This window comes from Microtus pennsylvanicus, chromosome 11 (assembly GCF_037038515.1).
Source record: "Microtus pennsylvanicus isolate mMicPen1 chromosome 11, mMicPen1.hap1, whole genome shotgun sequence".
NCBI lineage: Eukaryota > Metazoa > Chordata > Mammalia > Rodentia > Cricetidae > Microtus > Microtus pennsylvanicus.
The window spans coordinates 18332578-18347243 of record NC_134589.1 but is presented as its reverse complement, the minus strand read 5'-3'; the positions used below and the strand labels follow the sequence as shown (position 1 = coordinate 18347243).

At 44.6% G+C, this 14666-nt stretch overlaps 1 protein-coding gene and 1 long non-coding RNA gene across 2 annotated transcripts in view; both read right to left on the bottom strand.

The window, feature by feature from the left end:
• The window catches only part of LOC142859916 (uncharacterized), a 155159-nt gene that overhangs the window by 15438 nt on the left and 125055 nt on the right, over nt 1-14666 (bottom strand). The gene's annotated exons all lie outside the window — the stretch shown is intronic.
• The window catches only part of Dhx8 (DEAH-box helicase 8), a 35328-nt gene continuing 21733 nt past the window's right edge, over nt 1072-14666 (bottom strand). The window contains exons 17-23 of the mRNA XM_075990479.1: nt 14484-14624; nt 11006-11161; nt 6429-6566; nt 4916-5044; nt 4562-4758; nt 3772-3951; nt 1072-2141 (exon numbers count right to left, since the gene is read on the bottom strand). Of these exons, the coding sequence (XP_075846594.1) occupies nt 1922-2141; nt 3772-3951; nt 4562-4758; nt 4916-5044; nt 6429-6566; nt 11006-11161; nt 14484-14624 (1161 nt within the window). The 3' untranslated portion in view covers nt 1072-1921. The remainder of the gene's footprint in view (nt 2142-3771; nt 3952-4561; nt 4759-4915; nt 5045-6428; nt 6567-11005; nt 11162-14483; nt 14625-14666) is intronic.

Genomic DNA, 14666 nt, shown 5'->3' with positions numbered 1-14666 from the left:
TTTTTTTTTCCTAAAGAGACAAAACTGACCTGATGTCCACCTGTAAACCCAGCACTTGGGCTGAGGCAGGAGGACTATCTTGAATCCAAAGGTAGCTTAGGTTATAAAGTAAGACCCAGTTTCAAACACACACATTGGGAGAAAGAGGGTATGGAGCCACTACCCAGTGTTAACAGGCCAGCTCACCCTCCAGATCTCAACAGGAGACTTCTTCCCTTCAAAGTATTCTTGGCCTGTAGTTGAAGAGGCTATTCTGATGGGTACTGTCACAGTAAAAAGTGACCCCAGCTCTCAAGGGGACAAAGTGAAGAAGTATCTAGAGATGCATCTGTATCAGCCCTGTGGTCCTGACCTATGAACCACCCTTTCTGGGGAGGGGGCTCAGCATGAAGGACATGCATTCCATCTCCAGTGAAGAGGGGAGAAGGGAAAGCAGAGTGGGCAGAGAGCAACAATATGGATGTTGGCACAGCCCCATGCAAGGATGACATGCACACTTGTCAACTGTCAAGTCTTCTATTAAAAAGACCAGGAGCTGGATGCTGGCTTCCTACTTCTGTTTCACATAGGTCCTCATAGGGTGACATCTGAGGACACACACTCTGCCCCTCACTTCTGTGTTCTTTGGATTCTCAAACAGCATCACAGTGGCTTCTCTGCCACCAGTTATCACACACTGTCATACTCAAGAATGCTGTGGTCTTTTGGTGTCTGGTCGACCACTAGGCAGTTGATTTACTTACATTTGGAAGTTATTAACATGGGCGGGGCTGCAGGAGGAATGCCATGGCCCAGAACGAGCCCACTATCCCCCCAGGGCTCCTCACCAAGTTCCAGCCTGGCTCAGCAGGACTTGATGGTCTCCTTCAGCACAGCACCCCTTTAGTTAGTCTGAAGGGGGCACCGGGAAAAACCGCTCAGAGGAATGAAAGTGTCGCTTCTTGTGAGCATACACTAGCTGAGAGTGCTACGCTTGCTTTCTGCAGGCAGTGATGGAAAGGGGCTTTGCTCAGTTCACTGAAGACTTCAGGAGGAAAAAAAAAAAACATAAAGAAACCACAAACACTGTCATAAGGTCGTTCGTTACTTGCTAGGTTTTAAAGGAAAGAGAACACACTGCTCAATGACAGTGTGACAGGAAAGGGACAGAAGATCGAGGAGAGCTTGTGTTCAGATGCCACATCCTTAACCACCAGATACCAGACCGAAGAAGTACTCTGACACAGGCTTGGTTAATCTGGGACCATGTGCTGCCAAGGCTGAGCTAGCTCCAGGGGTGCTCGGCCTCCAGTGCATCATGCCTGGGCTCAGAGAGGCCTGGGCTCTAGGAGACTCCACCATGTGTACCACACTGAACTCAGGCTGAGGGCCGGACAGTTCAGCTGCCCCTCCCACAAGAAAAAGTCATAAAAACCCATTGTTTCCTTAAGAAAATAAATATTTCTAGGAGGTAAAAATACAATTACAGAGGCTGGGGAGGGGTAGGGAGTGGGGTCAACATGGTCCAGGAGTGTCACGGTTCATTCCTTCAACAAACACAGCTGAGGTATTAGGGCCTTGCTGTGTGTAATGCATCACCAACGCTCACTCTCCTCGCCCATCCCAGGATGCACAACTTGTCCGATTTGCGTGTGATTTTTCAAGACAGGGTTTCTCTAAAATGTAGTCCTGGTTGTCCTAGAACCCACTCTGCAGACCAGGGTGGCCTCAAACTCACAGAGATCTGCCTGCCTCTGCCTCCCAAGTGCTGGGATTAAAGGCTCTGGCCAAAGCCCTGCTTAAATTTGTTTCTGTCTTACACTACGAAGACAGTTAGGTTTGGGAAATGCTCAGTTTAAAATAGCACAACACAGGACCAGCTCATCATCAGCCAGAGAAAGCCACATGCTGCAGGAGAGGTGGGTGAGTGGTCAGCTGCCCTTCAGCGCCGCCGGAAAGCTCGGGAGATTCTCCAGGCATTCGGCTCCTCGTAGCGATTATACAGAGGCTCCAGGCGCTGCTGTTTCTTCTGCTTGCTTAGCTTGGTCGGGTCAGAGACCTTGAAGAAAGCTGGAGCAAACTCCACAAGCCACCGGGGGTCGATAGTGGTGACCTCACGCATGTATTCCTTGGTGGTCAGCACCAGTTCATGGTATACCACCCTGTGGGAGAGAGACAGGACTCAAACCTTGGATTAGGCTTTACCCCACAGCCAGTCTGGTCCCCTGGGGACCACAGCTGAGCTGACATTTGTTCTATCATTTCTCCTGCCTAACCCTTCAGGAGACTCTGGTCTGTTTATGAAAGCCACACCCCACTACTTCACGCCTAAACTCCTCCAACACAAGACGGCTCACAGGAAGACAGTTCTAGCCTGGTCTCAGCACGCATTAATCATGTGACAATGGAACAGCTCTGTCCCTTCTCTAGGTTTCAGTGTCTTGATCTGTAAAATAAAACTGGTTTCTTAGGTAATTTCCATAAAACTCTAAGTTTCTGGAGAGGGGCTCCACAGATCACCACCAAGGGACAGGGAGTGCCAAGTGGACAAAGTGCAGTAGGTAGCGCCAGGTATGGTAGCACACACCCTTAAGTGTATGTGTGTATTTGTGTGAGCATGAACCTGCATGTGGAGATTACAGGGCTATTCTGTGGGGTCAGTTTTCTTCCTCCGTCTAAATTTCTGTGGGTTCTGAGGATCAAACTCAGGCCATCTGGCTTGCACAGCAAGCACTCATACCTGCTGAGTCATCTCACCAGCCCTGTTTCTGTTTGAGACTGGGTCTCCATATGTAGCCAAGACTAGTCTCAACCTCAAGGCAATCCTCCTGATTCCTTCATGAGAGCCAGGATTACAAGCATGATCAACCATGCCCGGCTTAAACTTTTTTTTTCTTTTTTTTTTAAAGATTTATTTATTTATTTATTATGTATACAACATTCTGCCTCCATGTATGCCCACATGCCAGAAGAGGGCACCAGATCTTATTACAGATGGTTGTGAGCCACCATGTGGTCGCTGGGAATTGAACTCAGGACCTCTGGAAGAGCAGCCAGTGCTCTTAACCTCTGAGCCATCTCTCTAGCCCCCGGCTTAAACTTTTAAAGACCATGGTGGGTGTAGTGGCACAAGTCTTCAATCCCAAGATTTTGGAGGCAGAAGCAGGTGGATCACTGTGAGTTCGAGGCCAGCCTGGTCTACATAGTGAATTCCAGAGCAACCAGAGCTATGTAGTGAGAGACCCTGCCTTGAAAAAAAAAACAAAACCCCCAAAACCCTTTTTAAAACCATCTCATCAGATTTCTAAGATCGCTCCCTGCTGTCATGCCTATAATTTTACTTCTCTTAAAGGGGCTGTTTATGGGCTGGAAACTCAACTTAGAAGGTAAAATGCTTGCCTTGCAAGAACAAGGATCTAAGTTCAATCCTCAGCACCTACATAATGCTGGGCATGGTGATGTACACTTGCAATCTCAGTGCTAAGGAGGCGGAGACAAAGGCTCCCTGTGTTCACCAGCCAATCTTGTCTCATTGGTGATCTCCAGGCAACAAGATTATCTTAAAAGGAGAAATACTATGTTCCCCAGGATGACTCCTGAGGCTCTCCTCTGCCTCCACACACATACAAAGGTACGCCCATACACACATAAATACACACATTAAAGACAACAGGAGAACTTGGTAGTGTCCCTACTTTGGGCTTATGCTACTCTAGAAATACAAGCAAAGTCAAAATGCGAAGTGGGGGAGGTAGAGACTTAGGAGTCTTCTGCCCAGTACAAGTCACCTACCATTCTGGCTGTCTATTGAAGAGTGCACTGGAAGGATGGATGTAGACCACCTGCTGATCAATCAGCGTCCGGTAGCCCTCCTGAGGGTCCTTCTTGGCAGCATTCCGGAAGAAGCCGCTGCAGATGGCCTTCTGCACTCGGACTGTGGACTTGCCGCAGGAGACCACATCCAGTTTGTGCCTGTCAGGACAGTAAGAGCAGACAAGACATGAGTCTGCTCAATGCGCGAGCTGCTCAATGCTCCACCTGAGGGTCCTCACAGTCGTCACCAGGACTAGGGCTTCCTGGCAGCACAATACAGAGAGAGTATAATGGGCAATATGAAGGGACTAAAAGCCAGAAACTTGGCTCAGGCAAGAATTCAACCCCAGACTAATAATCCAGAGGCTTGTAAGCAAAGCATTCTTCTTTATCCCTTCAAGACAGGGTTTCTCTGTGTAGCTCTGCTGTCCTGGCACTATCTCTGTAGACCAGGCTAGCCTCAAACTCAGAGATCTACCTGCCTCTGCTTCCCAAGTGCTGGGATTAAAGGTGTGCACCACCACTGCCTGACTTTAAAGAAAGCATTCTTAACTAATTAAATTATCTTCCTCTCAGGAAGTTTCTGAAGCAATTCTTAGCCACATGTCTGCTTGAGGAGACAGCCTACAAGATGAACACTGCAGGAAAATGCTCTGTTAGAAACAAGCACACAGGTACCTGCAACTGTGCAAATACATTTGGAGGTGAGCAGTCATAAGACCCAGGGAGACATGACAACCCAAAACTAATGTCCCCATTCCTGACTGACCTGTCCATTATGCCTAACATCTGCTTGCGAATGTCCTGGGCCCGGCGTAGGGAACGAGCCTGGATAAAGTTCTCATAGCACCATGGGTTGGAGAATTTGTTGTTCTTCCAGGAGTTATATACGGCCAGCAGGGTGAGATGGTCCCCTTCTGTCTGATGGAATTTGGCCTTCTTCTGATCTGCAAGGGCCTGTTTATCCTGCCAAGCAGTGGGACAGAAAGTCATTCCTTACCTATCAAGTACTAAGTGAGCAGCTGGCACAGAAACGCATGAGCCAGCTTGTCACAGCATCTCTCACAACACAGCACAGGCTGATGCCACTACACCTGTCGGGACGTGGGGTTGAGCACCTTACCTTGGGTCGGTAGAAGACATTTTGCACAGAAAGCATGGACACAATAGTCAGCATCTCTTCGCTACAGCCCAGATGCACAGACATGATGAGCATTTTGCAGAGCATTGGCTCCAGAGGAAACTCCGCCATCTACAGGAAGAAGAAGAAACTACACCTGCTTCCCTGTAGACAATGCACATGGACTGACTAGCCACGGAAGGCCCTAGTCAGTGGAAAAGAGATTACAGATGCCCCATGGTGATGTGGGGGTGTCTGTCTCCACCATAAATTTATTTTGCTAAATAAGCTCTCAGATCCTAAGAGCATAACTACTGTTGATGTAAATGGGAATGGTGCAGATACCCTTTATTTGTTTTTGAGACTACATAGGAAGTTAGTTCCTGCCTAGCCTGGACTACATACAGAACAACCTGTCTTAAAATAACAATAGTAGTAATCATTAATATAATCAAGATTAGATTCAATAATATATCCTGAGTACAACTAACTGCAAGCAATCTTTTCTATTAAGAAGAAACATTTTAAAGTAATAATATAAAATTCAAGTAAAAAGCAAAACCTGCCAGGCAATGGTGGTACACTTGGGAGGCAGAGGTAGTGGATCTCTGAGTTCTAGGACAGTCAGGAATGTTACACAGAGAAACCCTGCACCCTGCCCCCACCCCCTAAAAAAACAACTTAACCAAAATGTTGTGGAATAATCTTTTTGCACACTTGTGAAGATGTGTGACTCTGGTTTACTAGAAAGCTGAATGGCCAATAGCTAGGCCGGATTTCCAGGCACAGAGGGTGTTGGGAAGAAGAAAGGTAGAGCTGTCAACTAGACATTGAGGAATCAGGATGGACAGTACAGAGATGAGGCAATAAAGCCACAAGAGAGAAAGTACATTAATAAAAATGGGTTAATTTAAGTTATGGTTAGAAACTAGCCTACGTTAAGGCTAAACTTTTATAATTAATAGGAAGTTTCCAAGTCATTTTTTTTTTTTTTTGTGAGCTGATGGCCCAAAAGAAAAGTCTGTCTACACTAAAATAAAATAAAAAAGCAAAACCCCAAAGTGGTAAGATGGCTTAGTAGGTAAAGGTAGTTGCCACATAAGCCTGAGACCCGAGTTCAATCCCTAGAACCCACACAAAAGTGGAAAGAGAAAAACAACTCCACAAACTTGGCATTCATGACCACCTCCAGGAGCCTCATCATCATCATCATCATCATAATAATAATAAAAATAATAATAAACCTTGAGTAGAAATAAACTCCACTCATTTCCTGAAAGAAAATAGAAGGGCATTTAGGGTCAGTTGTGGTGGTGTCTGGTGCGTGGAGACAAAGGTGAGAAGATCAGAGTTCAAGGACAGCCTGGCTCCCACTATCCATTCCCCCCACCTTCTAAGGAGCATTTAACCCTACTCAAAGCTTTTCAAGTCCTCAACACTTGCTTTTGCTAAACCAAAGGGGGAAGACCAGCCAGGGTGCCCTCCCCAAAGCACCAGAAGTTCTCCTGCCCCTTACCCTGCGGCCCAGGCGAGTGAGCAGGCCCTCATCATCCAGGGCCCCTAGTGTATACAGCTGCTCCATGGCCGTGATCAGAGTTTCCATTGGTGGGGCATCCATGAAGTCAAAAGACAGCAGGTCATTAATGCCCATGGCCTAGAAAATAAAGCAACAGGAAGATGAGCCTCACCAGTTAAAACGGAGATGGTCCCATGTTAAATGCTCCACTGTTTCTCAATGCAATTAGGAAGCCCAGGCAGAGTGGCAGTAACCTCCAGACTCTTCCCATACAAAGTTCAGACTATTATCATCCATGCATGTTTTCAGTGAACGCTCTTCCTACCTCCACTTCCCAAGTGCTGGAATTACAGGCACGCACAACTACACCTGGTTTATGCAGTGCTGGGAAGGAACCGAAGGCTTCGTGAATGGTGCACCAACACTCTACCAACTGAGTCAAATGCCTAGACCCCTCAGAAAACTTGAGAAAACATTCCTCTGTGCTGGAGAGACTGCTCAGAGGTAAGGGCACTTTGCTGTTCTTCTGGAGTTCAGGTCCCAAGCCAACATCGGGCAGCTCACAACCATCTGTAACTCTAACCCCAGGCAATTCGGTGCCCTGGCCTTCTAAAGCACCTGCTCACGTGCAAGCACACATGCAAATACACATGATATACCTAACTCTAAACCTTTAACAAAACAAAAACATTCTTTCCAAATAAACAAACACACAGAGTTACAACAAAAGGACAAACCTTAACTCAGTGTTTAAAAGAGGCTGAAACTGTGTGCGGTGGCACACACCTTTAATCCCACCACGAGGAGGGGGCAGGGGCAGAGGCAGGTGGGTCTCTGTGAGTTCAAGAACAGTCCTACATAGAGTGTTCCAGGTCATTCTAGACTATATAGTAAGACCTAGTCTCAACCCCTCCCCCCACCCCTTTACCCCCCCTCCCCACAAAAAGGGGTTGGTTCAAGGTCATTCTCAACTATACATCAAGTTCTAGGTCAACCTGGAATACATGAGACCCTGTCTCAAAACAGCCCCCCCCCAAAAAAAAAGAAGAAAGAAAAAGACAGAAAGAAAAAAAGTGCAGTTATATGATCTATCACATAAAACTATAAAACTGCTTCCTGAGCAAACCTGACAATCTGAGTTTGATACCTAGACCTACCCCTCCCGTGGAAGGGAAGAACCAACCCCCAAAAGTTGCCCTCTGACCTCCACATGCACTTACCACCCACTCATCTCCACTCATGGTCACCGATAAAAGGAAAGAGTACAGAGGAGATGTGGGGTGGTGAGCAAAGTTGAAGATTCATTTAAACAGACATTTCACCAAAGAAGACACACAAGCTCTCTTGGGGCAATGCAAGTAAAAACTACAACAAAACACTAGGGTGTAGCAGGATAGGAAAAAAACAAAACAGGACATCTTGTATATTTCTTATAGGAATATGAAAATCCACTATGGAAGTAGTTTGGTGGTGGTTTAAAAAGTAAAACACAGCCCGGCAGGTGCTTTTTCTAATGATAGCCCTCAGGAGGCAGAGGCAGGCCATTCTTTATAAGTTTCAAGCCAACCAAGGCTAACAAGTTATCAATAATGTTTTAAAAATAAAAAGTTAAACATAGTTACCATATGACCCAACTTGTATATCCCTAGGTTCATACTTAAAAATATCAAAAGGAGGCTGGAGAGATGGTCAAGTGGTTGAGAGCACACATTACTCTTCCACAGAACCTGAGTTCGGTTCCCAGCACCCATATCAGGAGGCTCACAACCACCTACAACTCCAGCTCCAGGGGATCCACCAGTCTGGCCTCTGTACACATACACACATATAGACACATTATAAAAAATTTAAAACTTAAACACATATTGAGGGGCTAGAGAGATGGCTCATTGGTTAAGAGCACTGGACGCTCTTCCATAGGTCCTGAGTTCAATTCCCAGCACCCACATGGTGGTTCAAAACCATCATAATAAGATCTAGTGCCCTCTTTTGGTATGCAGGCATATATATATATATATATAGCCACAACACTGTATACATAATAAATAAATAAATAAATCTTAAAAACACACACACACATATTGAGGGGTCAGAGAAACCACCTAGCAGTTAAGAGCACTGGCTTCTTCCAGGGGACCCATGGAACATTATCCTAAGACAGGCATGAAATCCCAGCACACACAACAGCCTGTCCACACCTCAAAAGAATTATGCTAGGTGAAGTCAGAAAGACTAGGTAAATGCAGACACTCATGCTCTCTCTCTCTCTCTCTCTCTCTCTCTCTCTCTGAATGTAGCATATTACTACCAAAGACTAGGGAATGGGGAAAGGGAAGCTGGTTAAAAGGATAATGTGAACACTCTGAGAAGAGATCAGCGTGATGGCTGTACAAAGGCTGGACCTAATGTGGAGATAACACTAAAACCTTACAATGGCCAAGCACAATGGCACACATCTATAATCCTGACACTCTGGAAGTAGTAGCAGGAGGATCACAAGTTTGGGGCCAGTCTGAGCTACACAGAAAGACTCTGACTCAAAATAAAAACAGCAGAAGTTACAATGGCTAGTGATGTGACTCAGTGGGGAGTGAGAGCTTACTATGCTGCGGCTGTAGGTTTAAAACCCAGAACAAGCCGGATGGTGGTGGCCTTTAATTCCAGCACTTGGGAGGCAGAGACGGGCGGATCTCAGTAAGTTCGAAGCCAGCCTGGTCTACAAGAACTAGTTCCAGGATAGCTCCAAAGCCACAGAGAAACCCTGTCTTGAAAAACAAAAACAAACATACAAAAAACCAGAACAAGCCAGGTGTGGTAGTACACATATTTAATGCCAATGCTCAAGGCTGAAGTAGGCAGATCTTCATGAGAGTCCGAGGCTAGCCTGGTCTACAAGTGAGTCCCAGGACCTGCAGGACTACACAGTGAAGTCCATTCTCAGAAAACAACAAAGAAGAACAACAAGAAGGAAGAGGAGTAGGAAGAAGAGGAGAAAGAGGAAGACAGACAGAAAGACAAAAAAAAAGCTTAAAGCAATTTGTACATTTTAATTATACATATTTTACAATAATAAAAGAGCATAGCTTCGCTGTCCTGTCTTCTGCACATCTGTGGAGTGCTTCATGTCATAGTAGTGGCTGGGGCATAAAGACAGTGCCAACACGCTACTGCTCAAGAGTTCTGTGTATGAGAACATATGTATGGCACAGAACAGCGAATTTGGTGAAGTGACTGAACGATGCTCTGTTCGTCTGTGAAGGGTGCTGTGCTTCCCCTTCTTCCTCATAAAGGGTCTGCAATCCTAAGCACAGCAGGCATCCAATAACTGCTTATTGTGTGAACAATAGCTGTGAAGAGTTATGTCAGCAATCACTGTGCCAAGTGCCTTCGCCTGCATCCTTCCACCTCGCTCTCCAACCAACACTATTAACAGATGCCTTTTTACGATAAGATCACAGAACAGGGGGCTGGGCAGATAAACGGGCCCAAAGTCACACGGCCAAACCAGAAGTCTGGGCCATAGAGGGACCACAGCGGGCTTTCCTCTGAAGCTGTTTTGGCCTTTCTTACACTAAATGAATAACAAATGACAAGAGAGCACTCTGCACTGGTGAAGTGCCAAGGCTCAGGGCAGCACTGGCGTCACGGGACACGCCATGAGCTGGGAAATGACTCATGTGACTCCTCCTGCCAAGAGAGATGGAAGAGCTCACTGGGGAGTGCTAGAGGAAGAGCAGAATTCTGACTGAAAGCAAGTCCTGCATGACAGCTGGGACCTGGACAACCTCCCCTTACAGTTTCAGAACCAGTACACCTTTTCCCCTTTTTAACCAGAATTCAAGGCTGGAGAGATGACTCAGCAGTTCTTCTGTTCTTCCAGAGTTTGATTCCCGACCCCCATGTCAGGTTCACAGCCATCACCTCCAGAGGGATTCTGATGCCTCTGGCCTCCCTTCTGAGAGTATCTGCACTTGAATTCATATATCCACATTCACACAAGTGCACACACATGCACATAATTAAAAATAATGACAATGAACATTAAAAACAAAATTTAAAAGCAGAATTCACCGAATGTAGTGGAACATGCCTTTAATCCCTTGGGGGATTAAAGCACTTGGAGGTAGTGGTAAGTGGGTCTTTTTGACTTCAAGGTCAAACCTAGTTCATATAACAAGTTCCAGGCCAATATATAGTCAGACCTTGTCTCAAACACACGTGGGAGCGCATGTACACACACACACACACACACACACACACACACACACACACGCACGCACGCACGCAAGCAAAATGCAAGGAACAAATAAATTTGAATCTGAAAGCTGAAGTGGTTGGGGTTAAACATGTTTGTTTGTAGTTTGGCACTGATTACATAACTAAGACCTAGTAGAGCCAAATATCCTGCTGGTTATTACAGTAAGAAACAAACCATGCACTCATAAGAGACTACAATTTCAGCCCAGACTTGCACAGGGAGCTGTTATCACAGACACCATACAACACTGCACTTCATTCAAAGGAATGGTTCTGTGAGGTGACCTGAGTAAGGGGGCTGAGCGATAGGCAGTTCTTACCTTGAGGGACAGCACTGTGCTGGCCAGGTTGGTTCTCTGGATTTCTGGCACATTGGTGGTCAGCATTTCATCTCGGTAGGCACGTTCTGTGTACAGCCTGTAACACTTCCCTGGGCCGGTTCTCCCAGCTCTGCCAGCTCTCTGCTTTGCCTGAGCCTACAGGGTGAGCATACAGAGTACCAGCTGTAAATCATTGCTGAGCAGCTCTAGCCAGGAAATCTGTCGGGGAGGGGACTGGCAAATGCTTTCTGTTTGCTTTTTATGAAGCAGAGTCAGGGTTTAACAAAGATAATTTCATCTAAATTTTAAGCATGAGGGTTAGGGAAAGAAAAAAGCTCAGAAAGAAAGATCTACCACTGCACTGGGGTGGGTTTCTCAGAGTTACCAGTTTAGGACCATTTCCAACACTAGAGATGCTCTTACCAATTCTCAGTACTTCTAAAAGTTTGTTCCAGGGAAGCACATACAAGGCAGGTGAACAGAAGAAATACAGAGAGCAGAACAAACAATAAAACACCAGCCCCACAATTATGATCAAAATTGGAAGCAAACTAAATAAATTATATAGATCACACCGATGACTTTGCAGCCATTTTAAAATAAGCTTTGCAATGTTTGATAACAAAAATGAAAACCATCAGATGAAAAGTGCAAGTTACAATTAATATGACACTAATTTTATTAATTGTTGGCTTTATATTCTATTTGGCTTCTTGAGACAGAGTCTCAAGACACAGCTGCCTGAAATAAAGAATACTGGGATTAACAGTGTTAAATGTGTGTGCGTGACATCACGCTTAGGGGTCTATCTAGCCCTGGCTGTCCTGGAACTCAGAGAGTCTCCTGCCTTGGCCTTCCAAGTACTGGGATTATAGGCATGAACCACCATGTCCAGCTTATGAAGGGTTTGATGGATATGTATAAATTATTAGGATGAAATGGCTGGAGAAAAACAACTCAACAACTTGTCAGTGGCTTAGTCTACTGGTAGCTTATGCATGGTATCTCCTTCCTTCCTTTCTTCCTTCTTTCTTTCCTCCCTCCCTCCCTCCCTCCCTCCCTTCCTTCCTTCCTGGTATTTTTGTTTTTGAGACAGCATTTCTTTGTGTGTAGCACTGGCTGTCCTGGAACTCTCTCTGTAGGCCAGGCTAGCCTTGACCTCACAGAGCTCTGCCTGTCTCTGTCTCCTGAGTGTCAGGATTAAAGGCATGCACCATCACCACCCAGCATATTTCTTTATATTTACTTACTATTTTTATGTGGATATGAGATACATGTATGAATTTATGTGTACTACATACACACGGGAGCCCTCAGAGGCTGTAAGAAGGCACTGCCATCTCCTAGAACTGGAGTTACAGGAGACTGTAAACCACCTCACAGGAGCTGGGAACAGAACCCAAGTCCTCCACAAGAAGAGTAAGCACTCTTAACTGCTGAGCCATCTCTCCAGGACTGTATGTCTTTTATTTTAAGACTTTAGTAAATATCCAATGTAGAATGTGTAACAGTTAACAGTGAAAAATATCAAGCCCTTAAAAAAAAATGGTTGGACGTGGTGGTGCATGCCTTTAATCCCAGTACAGAGAAATGCTATCTTGGAAAAAAAAACAAAAACAAAAACAAAAAAACAAAAAACATGAAAGCACAATGAGTCATACGAATCTAGGCAACACTCACACTGCTGGGACTGCACAGCATCCCATGATGGAGAGCCAAATCAGGAAAGACACATGTAGTCAATTATTTGGTCATCCGGACAGAGACACACTAAGAAGCTGTACAGAGCACATGTACTGTCCCCAAGCTTTCTAGATCTAACCCTGCCTCTAGCAGCTATGTGGGAAAGGTAAGTCCTTTACTCCCACTGTACCCTAACCTCCTTACTGTGAAATGACAATACTGTCTACTAGCACTCAATACCCTGAGTTAGTGCATGTGAAATGCCCAGGACACTGCCTGGTACTTGGTAAGCACCCTGTGAATGTTAGTTGTTATTATTATTACCGAACTACAGAATGAAAATAGCTTTGTGGTTTTTACAAACTATAAATGCTAATGCAGGGCTGCTATAAAAGATGAACACAATATTTGTCTAAAGCAAAAAAGTTCCCATCACCCACCAAGAGAATCATCAGTAGCATAGTGGCACCCACAGAAAAGCCTTAGCTAACATCCTGCCTACCAGCTTCCTGGGGCACAGCCGTATGCTCAGCCCAGAAATGCACATCATGTATATTTTAAACAAAAACTGGATTGTTTCATTCATCATATTTTGTAGCTCGCTTCCTTCAATATGCCACAGTTACATATTTACAACATTAAATATAAATACACAACAGCAGTTAATCCCACATAATACTCTATGGCAAGGTTATACTATATTAGATTAAATTCTTCCCCTTCTGGCTGATCTAGAAGCCATCCTTCTGTGAACAATCATTTTTGTTCTTTGAATATGTACTCAATCACGTCTAACTTTCTAATATGTTCCTAGAAACAGAACAGGTTAAACAGATGAACTTTAAAATTTTATATAAGCTGTCACCAAATTTCCCTTAAAAAGATGACCAGGTAATTCATTTTTAAATATACTTTAGGCAAGAGATTATCTCATAATTATTATTTTTTTTAATTAATTTATTTATTATGTATACAACATTCTGCCTCGATGTATGCCCACACACCAGAGGAGGGCGCCATATCTCAGTACAGATGGTTGTAAGCCACCATGTGGTTGCTGGGAATTGAACTCAGGACCTCTGAAAGAGTGGCCAGTGCTCTTAACCTCTGAGCCATCTCTCCAGCCCCCTCTCATAATTATTGAAGAAATGGATAATTATCTCATCAGTTACTACTCTTTCAGCTATCTGCTGCTAAGCATTTAAAAATATGTGTTTGCAGGGATGGAGAGATGGCTCAGAGGTTAAGAACACAAGTCCTGAGTTTAGTTCCCAGTAACCACATGGTGGCTTACAATTACCTACAATAAGATCTGATACCTTCTTCTGGCTTGTGGGCATACGTGCTGACAGAACACTGTATACATAATAAGTAAATAAATCTGAAAAAAAGAAAAAAATATGTGCTTGTGGGGTGTGGTGGCATAAACCTTTAATCCCAGCACTGGGGTAAGGGTGGGAAGACAGAGGCAGGCAGATCTCTATGAGTTCAAGGCCAGCTTGATCTACATAGCAAGTTCTAGGCCAGTCAAGGCTACAAATATGTACTTTATATATTATATATTTTATATATAATATAGACATATTAGATATTTAGCATATGTTTAGTATATAATATATTTATTAAATTTATTAATTTATTAAATTTTTTTTGTCTCAAAAAAAATTATGTGCTATTGTGTGTGTGTTTGGGGGCTGGAGAGATAGCTCAGTGGTTAAGACCACTCAGAACCATAACAAATCCCAGAAATACCCTCACCAGGATTTTGGGGAAAGCTAACATAGATGCAGCCAACCTGAGAAATAGGTGTCACCACAAGCTGGTCGATTCCTGTTTTAGAATTGTAAACTTTCTGCTTCACAAACCCAGGGTCAACTACATAGTAGATACCATCAATGGTCAGCGACGTCTCTGCGATGTTGGTGGCAATCACGACCTACAAATGAGAAAGACAGAGGCAGAGTGAGTTGAGGCTGAA